The sequence below is a fragment of the Bradysia coprophila genome (genome assembly GCF_014529535.1).
Source record: "Bradysia coprophila strain Holo2 chromosome IV unlocalized genomic scaffold, BU_Bcop_v1 contig_106, whole genome shotgun sequence".
In the NCBI taxonomy this organism is placed as follows: domain Eukaryota; kingdom Metazoa; phylum Arthropoda; class Insecta; order Diptera; family Sciaridae; genus Bradysia; species Bradysia coprophila.
Window position 1 is genome coordinate 2,384,618 of NW_023503372.1, and position 14,320 is coordinate 2,398,937.

The 14,320-nt window shown below is 36.4% G+C and overlaps 1 protein-coding gene across 2 annotated transcripts; it reads left to right on the forward strand.

The window, feature by feature from the left end:
* The first annotated feature begins 672 nt into the window (after positions 1 to 672).
* On the forward strand, positions 673 to 14,219 carry LOC119070873 (DENN domain-containing protein 5B). Of its 2 annotated transcripts, XM_037175389.1 has the most exons (18): positions 673 to 1,178; positions 4,272 to 4,552; positions 4,636 to 4,874; positions 4,950 to 5,239; positions 5,312 to 6,266; positions 6,350 to 6,559; positions 9,550 to 9,757; positions 10,146 to 10,407; positions 10,470 to 10,505; positions 11,533 to 11,671; positions 11,732 to 11,982; positions 12,049 to 12,194; positions 12,254 to 12,372; positions 12,432 to 12,493; positions 12,553 to 12,775; positions 12,831 to 12,919; positions 12,986 to 13,229; positions 13,632 to 14,219. In XM_037175389.1, exons 1-18 carry the CDS (start codon positions 1,049 to 1,051, stop codon positions 13,819 to 13,821), a joined length of 4,074 nt encoding a protein of 1,357 aa, XP_037031284.1. In that variant the 5' UTR covers positions 673 to 1,048; the 3' UTR covers positions 13,822 to 14,219. The 2 variants fall into 2 exon arrangements, with proteins under 2 accessions (XP_037031284.1, XP_037031285.1); XM_037175390.1 differs by lacking the exon at positions 10,470 to 10,505.
* Positions 14,220 to 14,320: the final 101 nt, after the last annotated feature.

A 14,320-nucleotide genomic window follows, 5' to 3' on the forward strand; every position in this document is an offset into this window, starting at 1 on the left:
CTAGAACAAATTTGAACGTTTGGCCATACCTATCCATTTACTTTCATTGACAAAATGTTGTGCCTTTCACATTCACGTGTCTATCACAAAACAGATGGCCCAGGTTTCTAACCAATTTTATTATTTTAAAGACAGGGAGAGATGGCGTTTATAGCAAACTTTCGTGCCACTGCACATCTGATTCGGTTGTATATGGCATTACCTCCTCACTATATTTACCTTGATCTGTTCCAAGGCCATCCGAATTGTCGAATTTCATCCATAGAGACATAACCTCATCAATATTTTATGAAAACTGATCTCTGTGGATGAAATCGTGTTCGTTCGGCCAGCCAAAATTCGTGTATACAGTTACTTGGAACAATAGTTATTTGTGTATCTGTTGTGGACGTTGATTTTAGGCAATTTTGTGAGTTGTAGCCCGAACGAAGAGAGGGCTACATGCGAAAGTGCCTAAAATCAATCGTCCAAAACAGATACTCAAAAAAAAATTTCATGTAAGGGGTCGAAAACCCGAGAAAAATCTCGAAACTCCCTCATTTTCGGCCCCGACACATGAAAACGTATGAAGATTTTATTGCCTCTGATATGGATCCCCTCTTCAAACATTTCGCACCATGTTGAATAAGCATGTACTGCATCTGCAATTCCTTCTAGTACATCTTAGTAAAAGAGAAAACGTCATTTAATGGCGACATGGAAACAAAACGAAAGATTATCATATGAGCTCTCTAAGTAATTTTGTGAAAATCTTATTTATAACAACAAATATTCAATAAAACTTAAGTGAAAATTGTGTTGCATATGCAGTGAACGATTTGACATTGCCAGTGAGCGAATAAACTCGGCAATTTTGTTCAATTGAAGTGTCTCAAGTGTTTTGATAATGAATATACGACGATAATAGAAAATCCAAAGGAAAAGAGAAAGCATCGATTGTTACAAGTTCTTATTGGCTAATTGACGTAAATGAATCGTGTCTCGTTTGGTATCATTCGAAAATAGTTTTGATGAAAAGTTTTGGGAAAAATTGAATGAGAAAAATCCAATGGGAGATAAATGCAGTGAAAGTGTTCAGAAATTTCAAAGTGAAACTGCAGCGACAAATCGATTCGCTGACTATTTCGTTATATGTGGCTTAGATCTAAATGAAGGACTGGAACCAGATCGATTTGCTGGTAAGTTCATTTGGTTTTGTTTGCTGGTTTGCACACTATTCGACGAAATAATTAATCACTTAAATCAATGGAAGCATTTAATATTGTAAGTCTGAATGCAATTTTCCTTTCCGTTCCATTAAGAAAAACATTGCGAGAATGTGACAATGATACTCAGTTCGCGTTTGATAAAGTCGGTCGTCTCTTTCACACATTCAATTAGTCAATTGAAACAGTTAATTTGCAGGGTGATTCCTATGAATGGCTTGACTGTTTACGTTTTCATTAATTAATTTCAATTGATCGTTTTGTTATCCAATCCAATCAAGAATTTCCTTTAATTGACTTTCTTTGTCTATCGGACATTTTTCAAAAGATTTCAATTGAGAATTCCATCACCAATCAAGCACATGACTATTTTCGCAGTGAAAATTCGTATATTTGGAACGTATTATCACGCGAGGAAAGTTTTTGATGATGCAAAATAGGCTGTACTGATTTTCGAGGTCATCACAGAAAAAAAGGTTATTCAAGAATCGGTGGTTGAATACACATAAATATCTACGAAACGAATACCGTTTATAGAACAACGTATTGACCTTCATTTTCGCATCACGTCAGAGAAAGGGTCATCGTTCGACCTTTTCTTCACTCTTTAATTTTAATTTCTTAGTTGTCTGGGGTTGAAGGTCAACGTGTTGCCAATATCGATCTGCTTCTTTTGTCAATTTTTCATTTATTTCGCCAAACAATTGTTGTGTGTATTGTAGAGCCTTGATAAAATCAACCCTTTAGAAACGACAGTCATCTGTTATCATTTCATTTTATTTATTTTCATAAAAAAGAAATCTTTAACAAATGATCTGCTTAGCTCCAGTTTGTATACAATTCTAAAGAGCTACATATTGACAACTTCAACAATAATAACAAGCAATGGGCTCTAGTTAGGGCTCTTTAATGTTAGGAAAGTGTATGTTTAAACGATTGAAGTAGTAGAATTGCAGTTTAGGTTTGGTTATACCCTGATATATTCGCCGTTTGCAGAAGCTTACTTGAAAGTATTATTCTGCCGACAACATGTCGCTTCTTCGTTAGTATGACCGGAAGAAATCTAACAATAAATTAACAAATAGTTGAGGCAATTCGAATGTCAACTTCTGTGCATCCGTAGAAAATCCGTAATCACTTAATCTTTAGCTTTGGAATCATAAATCATTAAAAAAAATGGAATGAAGATGTAATTACAAAATGAATCGAATTTAATTAAAGTAATACAGTTTCTTCAAAGCTTCTTCATTATTCACAAATCTTAAGCCGATACATCTAAATTAGATGGGTTGTAATGTAATGAAATTCTGATATTATTCCAATTTTAATTAAGTGACATCACTATGTACAAGGAATACGATAACCTCTGACATTCTATCAAGTCATGGCAAAAAAAAATCGGTATAGCAATCGGGTAAAGTAGATGTTGATAACGTATAAATGTTTATCAATGGCAGGAACCACTTAGCGTTATTGGAATATCGTTAAAACCGCATTCGTTTACATTATACTGTTATAGGTCTGTGGTTTTAGTGGTACAAATAATAAATTCTTCCGATGTGTGATACCGAATTCCAATTGTAGCTATGAACATTTACTTAAAGCAGCTAGGGAAATATTCTAATTTTCACAACTCAGTAACGAAAAGTAAAACTATCGGGAAACGTTTTCCGCAACTCTTTCATCAATGCTTCACACTGACAACATCGATTCCGATTTCAAATCTGATCATAGTTTGTAACGGCTCAGACTTTTAAATATTTCATTCGTTGACAAGTTTAGTAATCATTGAAGTACGCAAAAATAGTCAATATCATTTCCATTTATAAAGTCAATTGATGTTCCAAGGGACCTATTCTCTCCACTGTTTTGTGAACGATCGTGCTCTACATCTTCCCTTCTAATAAACCCGATTCTACTTTCTTCGTTAGGACCGAGGAGTTGCTCACTTTGATTTACCAAAAATTAGGACGGTTATTTACCGTGATCTCCCGAGCTAAATAATTGTATTTCATTGAGTTATCACGATTTCTAGCTAAGTTGCGATGTTTGACTTGGTTAATCAATGGTAAATGAGGTTAGTCAAAAAGAGTCAGCAACCCATCGGTTAGGACTATGCAATTTTCTGTTTTCAGATGTGATCATTCGAATTGTAACAAGGCTGAGAGAAATTTTGCTAAGTTACGTATTATACGTGCCACACGTTTAAAATCGATGTAAGGAAGTTATTTGTGTTATAGGACATTACGTCCGTGGTACTGAATTTTTATTTTGACAAAAGCCCGACCCGAAGGAGCACTCGTCAAAATACAAATTTAGAGCGACGTACCTTCTGTGCTTTACGTGGTAAAGGCAATGCATTGAATATATTTAAATGCATATTTAATATGAGCGTAGCGCCGTAACATATAAAATCTTTTACTTCATTTGTTGAAAGTATCCGCCTATAGGGTTTCATGAAAAATCTTTAAATTCATTTGTTTTAACAAACATTTTTCTATATAAAACAGCTTTATCCAGATCTGAGCGCTTACTTTTGTCATCGTTGTGGATAACAAGTGACTAATCGTTTCTCTTGCACGCTATAGAGTCTTTCAAGAAAGACACATGTTTATAAATAAAAACCTTGTACAGACCAGAATTCGAACCCACTACAGCAAAACATGCCCCTAACTAGCACATAAATATCGCGACTTTAAGTCAGTGCCGCCTTTTCCATACGGGCCAAATGGGCAAATGCCCGTAACGCCCGAAATGGAGCAGATTAACATGGCGCCCGAGGTCCTTAAAAAAAATTTTGCTTTAATAAATTGACGCCTATTTTTCCAATTGCCCGATGGCGCGCAAAAGCTAAAAGCGGCACTGCGCGACTTCGTCTCGAATTTCCAACGTCATCTACATAAGACATTGTTCCTTTTAAAAGGATTTTTTTAGCTATTTAAATTTAAAAGTCGTCGTCTTCAAGCCATTTAAATTTATTTCTTAAATTGTTCAACCTTTCAAGGAAGGTAAACAACGTTCCACTGTTGTATGTACACTAACTTTTCCATTACGTTTGTTATTAAGGTGACAGTCTACATTGTTCACCACTAGACAGAGCATACAAAAGTAAACCGTTAGCTCACTATCCCGAAAATGTTGAATGGAATCCGTTTGACGCACACGGCATCTGTATGCTATCGCTTCCTCAGGGATTGCGTTTCCGTACACAAAAGCACTGTATAGAACCGAAGTTTCACTCGTTCGCCACCACACGCGAGGATGGAAAACGATGTCATGGATTCAGTTTAATTTTCTACGAAGAAGTACGAAACCGAAACATTTGTAATGCGATGCACACGTTACAGGTAAGATTGTCTGCTGCGTGTAAAGTGTAATGAGTGCAGAGTAACCAACACTATTTCTCGTGTTCTTTTTTTTTTGGTTGCAGTCCATGTTCATCACTGAATTATCGAGTGGCCAAGGTTCGCCGGGAATTCGACGTGTCAAAGAAAGCCCAGTCAGTAGATCCCTTCCACGACATTTTAAGCTAGCTACTCATACTCCTGCATCGGCGTTGAGTTACTATGACATAACAAAAGATAAACTGTATGTTGCCAAGAGTCTATCGTTGGTGTGTCAAGTAGCCTACGCACATGTGGCCGAGATTTTTTTAAACAATCTGTACAAGTAAGTAGACAACAGTGCGGTAATAAAGGCCGGAACACATGACGTGTTAACTAATTGACCTGTGTCTTATTGCAGATGTCTTCCACGACAACCTGGACCTAGTCTAAGTTTAGAGAGTTACGTTTATAATATTTTATACGAGGTGTTGATTCCACAACCAGGACGATCAACGCGAATATACCTGCCACCTGAAGAGCCAAGTTTGCCGCCTATACAAACCATACTGCAGAGACCAAGTCTTAGTGACGAATTACCGTTAATGGATTTTCCATTGCGACTTTTATTTTCCTACTTGGGTGTTGAATGTGTTATCCAACTGTTTTCTTGTGTTTTGCTGGAACATCAAGTTCTACTTCGATCAAACGGTAATTCAATTGTCGAACATTTAATCGACTATTTGCGCCACCCACCAATCATTTTGTTGTTGTAACTTACAGATTATCAGAAACTGATGGTTGTTGGCGAATGCATTACGGCATTACTTTTCCCATTTTCCTGGCCACACGTTTATGCGCCAATTTTGCCGGCAGCTCTCCATCACTTCCTGGACGCTCCTGTTCCGTTTGTAATGGGACTTCATTCCGATTCCTCTGATTCGAATTTAAAGATTGGCAATGAAGCAACACTGTGCTACGTTGACATAGACAAGAAAATGATACAACTACCTGAAGAGCTGCCCGATTTTCCGTACCGAAGTGATTTTATGGTGGAAATAACTGCTATGCTCGATAAATTCAACGTTGTACGCGACAAGTCCCATGAGCCAACAATCATTAGTCCGAAGGGCTACATTCATCGACCCGAATCGGATGTAATGACATCCAGTTGCACACTACCATCCGGTCTTCAAGTCAGACGGAAACATTCGCTTCACGATGTCCTCGATTGGGATAGACCAAAATCACCGGACCAGCAACAACAAATGTACACGTCGTATGGACCGGGCCGTAGTGAAGCACTCCAGCTCATTGTCGATATTGTGCGACGATCCGGTGTTACACTGGATGAGGTGGACTGTAGCAGAGAGGTTATGCCAACGGCTCGTAAAGGCCCATTTACACCTCACGAACAATACTGTGAAGATCTGAGATTAAACAATTCGATTCGCGAGATATTTCTGAATCGATTCGTTCAAATGTTTGCTGCGTACGAAAATTTTGTTATTTTGCCAAATCAGGACAAGGAGGAATGGTTTTCGAATCGTGAATCTCTGCAGAACTTTGACAAGGCCTCGTTCTTGTCCGACCAGCAGCAACACCATCGACCGTTTTTGTGTCGATTTCTGGAGAGCCAAATGTTTGCCACACTAATTGATAATAAAATTATGGCTGTTTGGGATGACGAAATGGATGCAAGTCTGAAGTTATTCGACAATCGAATAAAAATACTCAAGTAAGTTGTAGCGGAGCGGACAGGGCGTTGGTGGTTCTATTGTTCTAAATGCAAAATTTTTTACTTTTCTCTCTTTTACATAGAAAACGTCACGGAGGTGAAAGCGTGATTCGGACGGCCGTCTACGAACCATGCATTGTGACTCGTGAAACGCAACGTTTGCTGGAGAAGAGATTGAATAGCGTTGACATGGAAGTTTCACCACCTAGCGAAATTCTACCGAATCGTCCGGCCTATTTCCGAAGTTTTCCAATTTTAGATAAATCAGTTTTGAACCAGGAAAACGCGTCTAGGTAGACGAAAAATGTTTTTTTTAGCATTATACAATTTCGGTTGTCTAAAGTGTTTTCCGTTTTTCGATTTACTGTTATGTGTTTGTGAGTGTTGAAATTAGTTCTTTTTTGTATACTCTGATGCCAGTTCATTTGTCAATGTTTTTATTTAGATCAAAATTTTCTTTTTGCATTTTTGGTTGCATGAACGACAATTTGTGTCTGTGCTTTTTGGTTAGTGAAAAATATTTTTATTGTGGGAAAGGTGGTTCAAATCATTAATTGGATTCAATTTTGAACTGACGAATAATGCTTTAGAAGGGTGATCTGATCACAGTGACATGGAGTAGTGTTACGTATCACAGCTTTTCAATATGAAACCACGTTGATTTTACAGAGTCTGTGGCATACATGGTCACTATTGATTTTTGCAGTCGATACTAGCAAAAGCCACAAATCGAACGAAACAATAAATTGACGTGTGTCTTGTCTTCATCAGGGCTCACTTTCGAAAATTCTTGAAAAATCTCGAAATTTATGAAAATTCTGTACTGAAAATCAGTAAAAAGTTCACTGAGTTTCATATGAGTACCTGATTCAAAATCTATTACTTCTTTACTTCAAAGTATCGCTTAGCGTATGAATACTAAATCTTGTATTTCGTTTGTTTATGTACACATTTCACTATTATAAGACCACGGTGGCCAGAACTATTCGTTTATTTTTGTCGGTTCTTTCGATAACAGATGATGTAGTCGTATCCGAAAGGCTAATTGCCAATTAATAATGTTTTCTTATGAACTTTCTCAACAGTTTCAACGATCTTTCCTTCAAAATTTAAAAAATGAGTTATTTTCTTCGTTACTTAAGGTGATTTAAGCATATGAACAACTTTCGTTACTAATTGAATGAAATCAACATTTCCCTGCATTTTCAAAACGGTCATTCAGAATTGCTTCGAATAATCGAAAAAATCAAATATTTAATTGTAATTTGAACCATCCTTATTCAAATGCAAAATTCATTTGCAGCTCAAAGTGCGGCATTTTTGTTTGGTTTCATTTCAAATTTTCCAAAACTACAAATGGGGTGCGCTTCGGGTCGGTAATCAATAACATTCGTTAGCGGCTTTCCATTTACAACAAAAGTCTGGAATTAGAAATTAGAAATTAGAAGCGTTGATATTTTAACTAGATAGACGGTATTCTTATAGCGAAACTAAATTTAAATTGACATTAATCACTATTATAACGACTACAAGTTCTAGTTAAAATTCTGTAAGTAGAGAAGCTCGTTTTGGCAGACTAATTTAAATATATTTCATCAAATGATAAGCAATATTAGCTTCCACTATAGGTACTAACGATGTGCAATGTTAAATAAATATAGGAATCACTCAATTACTTCATTACACTGACTCCGTAACCTTTAAGAAATGATTTTAAATTTTATTATTTTTTTTAAATAGCGTTTTCAATACATGCAGCAGATGAATAAAAAATCTATTACTTCATTAGCTTGAACCAATATTTTGCTATTATATGTAGAGAACACTAGCCAAAGCTCATCATTTATACTTTCGAAAGTTGTTAGAAAGCTCTCCTAGGCAACATATAGGGCGTACATTGTACGCATAAAATCACATTGAAAGTCTTTTACTAAATTTAAAGCTTGAAATAGCTAATCTTAACAAAATAGTTGATACCCTGCTGTCATTGGTATCTATTTTGTAAGTGAGTCTCAAATGAAACATTAGAATATCTAAGCGTATAAAGTGTTAGAGCGTTCCCACATATAGTTACACTACATGTGTCAGAGTTCCAGGGGCGTTTTAAGAATTTGAAAATGAAATTCCGTAATTCTGAAGACATTTCTATTCAGAACCAGAGGTCTAACATGTCCAATACTTACAGACTCACAAAAGCATCCGAGTCAAAATAACTGATGAATTTTCGTAACTTATTTAGTCGATTCTAATGCCGGGTGCGATGGTTTCTTTTGCTACTAGAACGTGACTGTTTGTGTTATGTCTGTTCTATGGTATTGAAGCTTTTCTCCAACATTAGTCACCAAGGAAAACATTTCAAAATTGTCCAAATTTGTAATAAGCCTTGGAAACTTTACTGGTATTTTAAACGTTTTGAAACGCTAATCATTGAATCTGTCACATCCTTTGTATATGAATATTCAAAGGCAGAAGAAAGATAGAGATGGATAGAGATAGAGTCTGACAACGTTGACAGACGTTTTTTGATACTTTTTTTAGAAGAAAAAGCATCGTCAGCCAACAATGAATAAAGTTAAAATTATTGAAATTTCATTTTTCTTTTAACTCGCTAGTTGCATGCATTTAGGTATTCATTATGAAGAACGACCGATGTTCGACTCATAATCTGTTACTTCATTGGTCTTAACATATATTTTGCGATACATTGTGAAAAGCTCAACATTTACTAATTGTTACCGTGTTTGTCGATGATTAGCCGTTTCCAAAACGTTGATTATATAGATTTTTAGCTCAATGTTAAGGTGCTTTATGCGCTCACTTTTATATGATTTTTTATCTGATAAACTATAACCATAAGTCCACACAATTACGAGCGACTAAGAATGTTCAGTTTTGTGTTTTTTTCCTTTAAATTTATTTTTATTTCTGCTGTAGTTATAACGTAAGCGTGAACTCATTAAAAACATTTATTTATAAATCAGATTTATTATTTACAGTCGAATTAAGTGACACAAAAGCAGTATTAATTATTAGAGTTAGAGACAAACAAAATAGTCAAACTATACTAATTGAAGAAAAATCAATGGCTTGACTGTAAAATTTATCTTTTGTTACCGAAAATATAAAATATTTTTTCAGTTAAAAATTCGAATTTGTTTTTCTTTTTATGTGTGTTTGCATGACTATCATTATTTTGTAATCCGAATGTTTTCGTCCCTCAATTTTCTATTTGAATTTGATGTCTGGAAAAATGATCAAATTATTTATTCTCAAACATTTACAGAGGGAATAGTTTGCGAAGAGTTAAGAACGGTTCGAACAAATGGCGTGCCAAAGAAATATCGATCGATGGAAAACCACCAGCATTCAGTTCGGCTGCAGCAGCCGCTGCGTCGAATCGCGGCTCAGCCAATCTCTCTAATACCGATATGAGTCCGGCGCTTATCGATCAACAGATAGCAAATTGGACGTTTGTCGAAAAGCTTCTCAAAGTAAATTGTCCATCATTGTCAAATAATGTGTGAATATACTGTCGGGGTGACAATTGTTTTGCTTTCGCCGATGAATCGATTAAGCGATAAATTTTGCATTTAGTATACTAAATAGGCGAAGGGCTGACTGAAAACGACTTCGGTCTGACGTTATTTTTGCTTTTAAATTATTGTCACCCTCAGTAAGCTTTACATGCTTGTAGAATGTAGGCTAGGCTTTTTATTCGAAGCTTTTTTGTTAAAATTGTTTGAACTGAAAAGTGACTCGGTACTGGTCTCACTCTCAAAATTTGTTAATTTTCTTTTGCTATTCAAAATTGAATTTCTCGTTTCGAACGGCCCTGTCCTCTCACAAATACTCTCATCAAACAAATTTCAATCGATTCAGGATTGTAAGAGCAAAACAAAACGAATGCTCCTCGAAAAAATGGGCCATGAAGCCATTGGTCTAAGTGGTGAAATAACCGTCGTTGGTGTAGAGGAAACGACACTCATTTGCAGTTTGTGTGATTTATTGGAAAAAATATGGTCGCATGGTCTACAGAACAAACAAGGAAAGTCCGCATTGTGGTCACATTTGCAATCGTATTTCGAGATACAAGAGTGCAATACTCCGTCCAACGGTATCGACACCAAATACTTGACACCAGGTAAATTTGCAGATTATTCCGATTTTATGATTCAAATATAATTCCAAGTAAAATTTACATAGCCCTCGCCTGGTCCGTTATGAGGAAAAGAATGGATTGTACGTTGAACTTCAGTAACATGAATTGATAAACGAATTTGTTTCTAGACAATTTATTATGAATCCACAAAATGCATGTGAAACACACTTGTTGCATGAAGTCTTTTGTTTGTTGTCTAAGTAGTATGTGCCACTAGGACAGCGTTTTTTTTTTTGAGATATTATTATCTGATTAGGTATTGATGACACCAAAATTGTTTATTCTTCTTCGCTCGAAATTAAATGTTTTTTTGGAAATCTGTTGTAATACATAAGAAGAAACAACGATTGTGGCGTCGCAATCGAGCGATTTGGCAATTTCTTTTTTTTGAGTGAATTTCGAGGTGAATTTTCCTATTGATTTCATTTGGTAGATTGTTCAAACGACACTCACAAAATTGTTTGTGCTTTGTCTGATCTCATTTGGAACAGATTATCCCCAAATATTTTATTTACCTTCCCAATTTAGTTTTTCCAATCCTCGCATCCAGATTGGTCTTGGTTATTGAAAACTCTGTCAGATGATTTTATAAGCAAATGTTTGGAGACACTTGTGCCCCCCATAGATCATCATTTCTTTTGCCTCTGTAGCAACTAGACTTCGGCAGTCGATTGAGTCTATGGCAGCCCTGGCCATCTTCTTTTTGAAATTTTTCCCAAGATTCACTTTACGCACTTTAAGCTTTTTATTAACCTTTTGCAGACAGCGTGCAAAAGATTGACAATCCGAAAATATTTATGTCAAAGAAGTCAGAGGCTCTGACACAGAGCCTGTAATCGTGGAAAGGTGGTCGCGACTTTTAATGAATTTTCACGAATTATCGCGATTTTTTAGTTTTTGCAAAAATTAGCGAAAAATTAGGAAAACCATGAAAATTTGCGAAAACGCTTACACGATTACAGGCTCTGAAGAAAGAAAATGATTTCAAAAGTTTCATTGGTACAGTTGGCTTGCCGTCTGCGAAAGGTTATTGCACTCAATTTTACTTTAATGTTGTACCGGGAACGTCATTTTATGCGACGATTTTAATGTTATTTCCTCTCAAAGATCTGTCATCCCTGGCTATCGAACCAGAGCCGCCAACTAGTCCCACAAATACGCGTGGTCGGTCCAAGTCACGTGATCGCAAAAGTCTCGGACCGGAACAATTACGCCCCCTACCTGAATCCCTCGAATTCGACATCAAGTAAGTTACAATAGGCACACTTCCGCTCACATTATGTATGAATGTGGCACCTGCTTTCAGGAACATTTTATCGATGACTGATGTGAAAACTCACGTCGGATATGCTCGAGCGTGGGTGAGACTGGCATTGGAAAAGAAGCTGCTGTCCAGGCATTTCAGAACGTTACTATCAGACGCGTCACTGTTACGCTCGTTGTATAAACGGTCAGCATTCTTGCGTTGTGAAGAAGAAAAGGAACAATTTTTGTATCATTTACTGGCGCTGAATGCTGTCGATTATTTTTGTTTTACGAACACCTATCCAACAACAAGTAATAGATCTCGCTGGTTCATTTCGATGGAATTTTTCTAGAATTTTTTTTTCAATTTTCAATTAGAACTACCGTATCGTGTGGTCATATTTCCATCAAAAAAGTTCGGTGCTGCCACAACATCAGCAAACGTTTGGGTGGCGATCAGTGGTAACATGGGCGAGACTCAACAAGTGAAAACACCTCGGGGAACTTTAGAATTTGTTTTTCATGTACGTTGTTCGGTGATGTAATGGAATTAGCGGCATTAATCTGTTGAAAATCATTTCAGCATAAGAATCTCGGAATTCTAACCACATTAAGAATAGGACATGACAATTCTGGGCCGTCGGCAAAATGGATGGTTGAGCATGTAGTAGTTAGGAACGAAGTAACGGGTCACACTTACAAGTAAATTTTTCTTCTATTAACCAATTTGGGAGGTTGTCTCTAAGAACATTCATTCACAGATTTCCTTGCGGAAGATGGCTTGGACTGGGTGTTGATGATGGTTCCACCGAAAGACTTTTAGGTTCGTAGCAAAAGAATGTCAAAATTGAGGCAAGATTTGACGATTTTTGTAATTTTCAGTGGGCCAATTAGTTCCTCGAACCGTTGACAGCGAAGACCTGGTAGAAGCATGCCGAACGCCACCTCGAGCTCGTAGTCCAAGTATACATCGGATGGAAATACGACCATCGGACATACAACATATGTTGGGAGACTGTGTCAATGCTATTGTTAAATGGCACTACCGCCCGAGTCGTGAAAGAGACACCGGTTCACTGACCAATTTATTATGTGGCGAAGATGGGTAAGGCGTGCTCAATTTGATGAAATTCCAGTTGTAATATTCATGCTGATTTTAGACTTGTAAAGTGTATGGAAAGCGCGTTCCTGTGTGGCTTCAAATCACAACGATTGTTCGGTCGAAATTTGTACATTTGGGATTATTTCGGTAGGATGAGTTAGGAGCACTGGTAGTTAATCCGAACTAATAATTTCACCTTTCCCCTTTTTGCAGTCAAAGTAAAGGAGTGCTTTGAAGCACAGCTGATCGAAGAGACGGTTGAAATTGTTGGACGTGGATCGGCATCGAATTCCAGCCCAGAATACGCGAATTCGCCGAATGCAACGACACTGCAAGGGCGGCAAGAAATCGCCGCTATATGGAGATGTTATGTACATTTGATGGATGAAATCAACAATGTAACGCACACACTAGGAAAGGATGGAAAGTTTCAACTGTTCATTTGTTTGAGCTTGCGGTAAGAGCTTTTTTTTGGTTTTGTTGTGAAATGAAGCGACTTCTAAGGCCATGTCTGCACAAGATGGCATGACATGACAGTTTTGCTTTTAAATCTAATTGCTGTCTACTACAAAATCTTGTACTTCATATGATTTAACATACATTACGCTATATTAGAGAAGAGTAGTCACAGTTGACTGCTAATTTTTCACGTCGTGCTCGACTATTTCTTGTGGACTATTTTTCAGAATTTTCTAAAAATTTTAAATAATTTTTAAGGAAAATATAGGGAAATGTGAAAGAAAATATGGAAAAATTATGTAAATAGACTATTGGCTTTGAATTCCTCAGCGATAAGTGACTTTACATAATTTTCAATGCGAAAATGTTTTCCCTACTAAAAATTACTACAAATTTTCAGGGAACACCTCCTGCACAGAATGTTAGCTCCGATGGCAGCTACACGCATCACTCAGGAAATGTACGAGGAACAAAGTTTCATGCGAAAGAGAGGTTTGCTGACATTCCTACGACAGATCATCGAGCCGTTGGACGAATTCCACATTGTACTGGAAAATTCAATTACTCAAGGGATTCCATCTCAGTGTTAATTTTTTAAATTAGAAAATAATTTCATTTTGTTCGGTAAATTATATTTAAGCAATTTCAGACTGTGAATACTTGAAAATTTATTTCGATAAAATACCCTGTCGATATTTCTATTGAACTGTATCGTGACAAAACCAAAGACAAAGACAAAATTCTCATTTTTAACCTAAATTCTCACTCAATTTTTTTTATTTGGAATTTTATTTTGTTTCGTTGATTCTATTAATTTTTCTTGTTCAGTTTTTCCTATTTCTAGACATAGATATTTGTAGCACTTAAGCTCCCGTATATTTTAATAAAACATAAACTTATCTAGTCAAAGAGAGAGATAGAAACAACAAAAAATTATAAGAAAAAAAACTCTACAAAAAAGGAATAAAAAGTTAATTTAAGACCGTTACATACGAGTGTTTTAATTGGATCAAAAAAGCCAATGAAAAATTCAGCAAAGATGCATCACTTCGAGTGCCCTAACTCATCCCCCACTTTCATGATATTTGT

Excerpts from the sequence above, each read along its gene's own strand:
- LOC119070873 (XM_037175389.1), top strand. The coding sequence starts at position 1,049 with ATGGGAGATAAATGCAGTGAAAGTGTTCAGAAATTTCAAAGTGAAACT. Across the intron at positions 11,672-11,731 it reads TCCCTCGAATTCGACATCAA|GAACATTTTATCGATGACTG; the intron begins GTAAGTTACAAT and ends ACCTGCTTTCAG. Across the intron at positions 12,776-12,830 it reads TTATTATGTGGCGAAGATGG|ACTTGTAAAGTGTATGGAAA; the intron begins GTAAGGCGTGCT and ends TGCTGATTTTAG.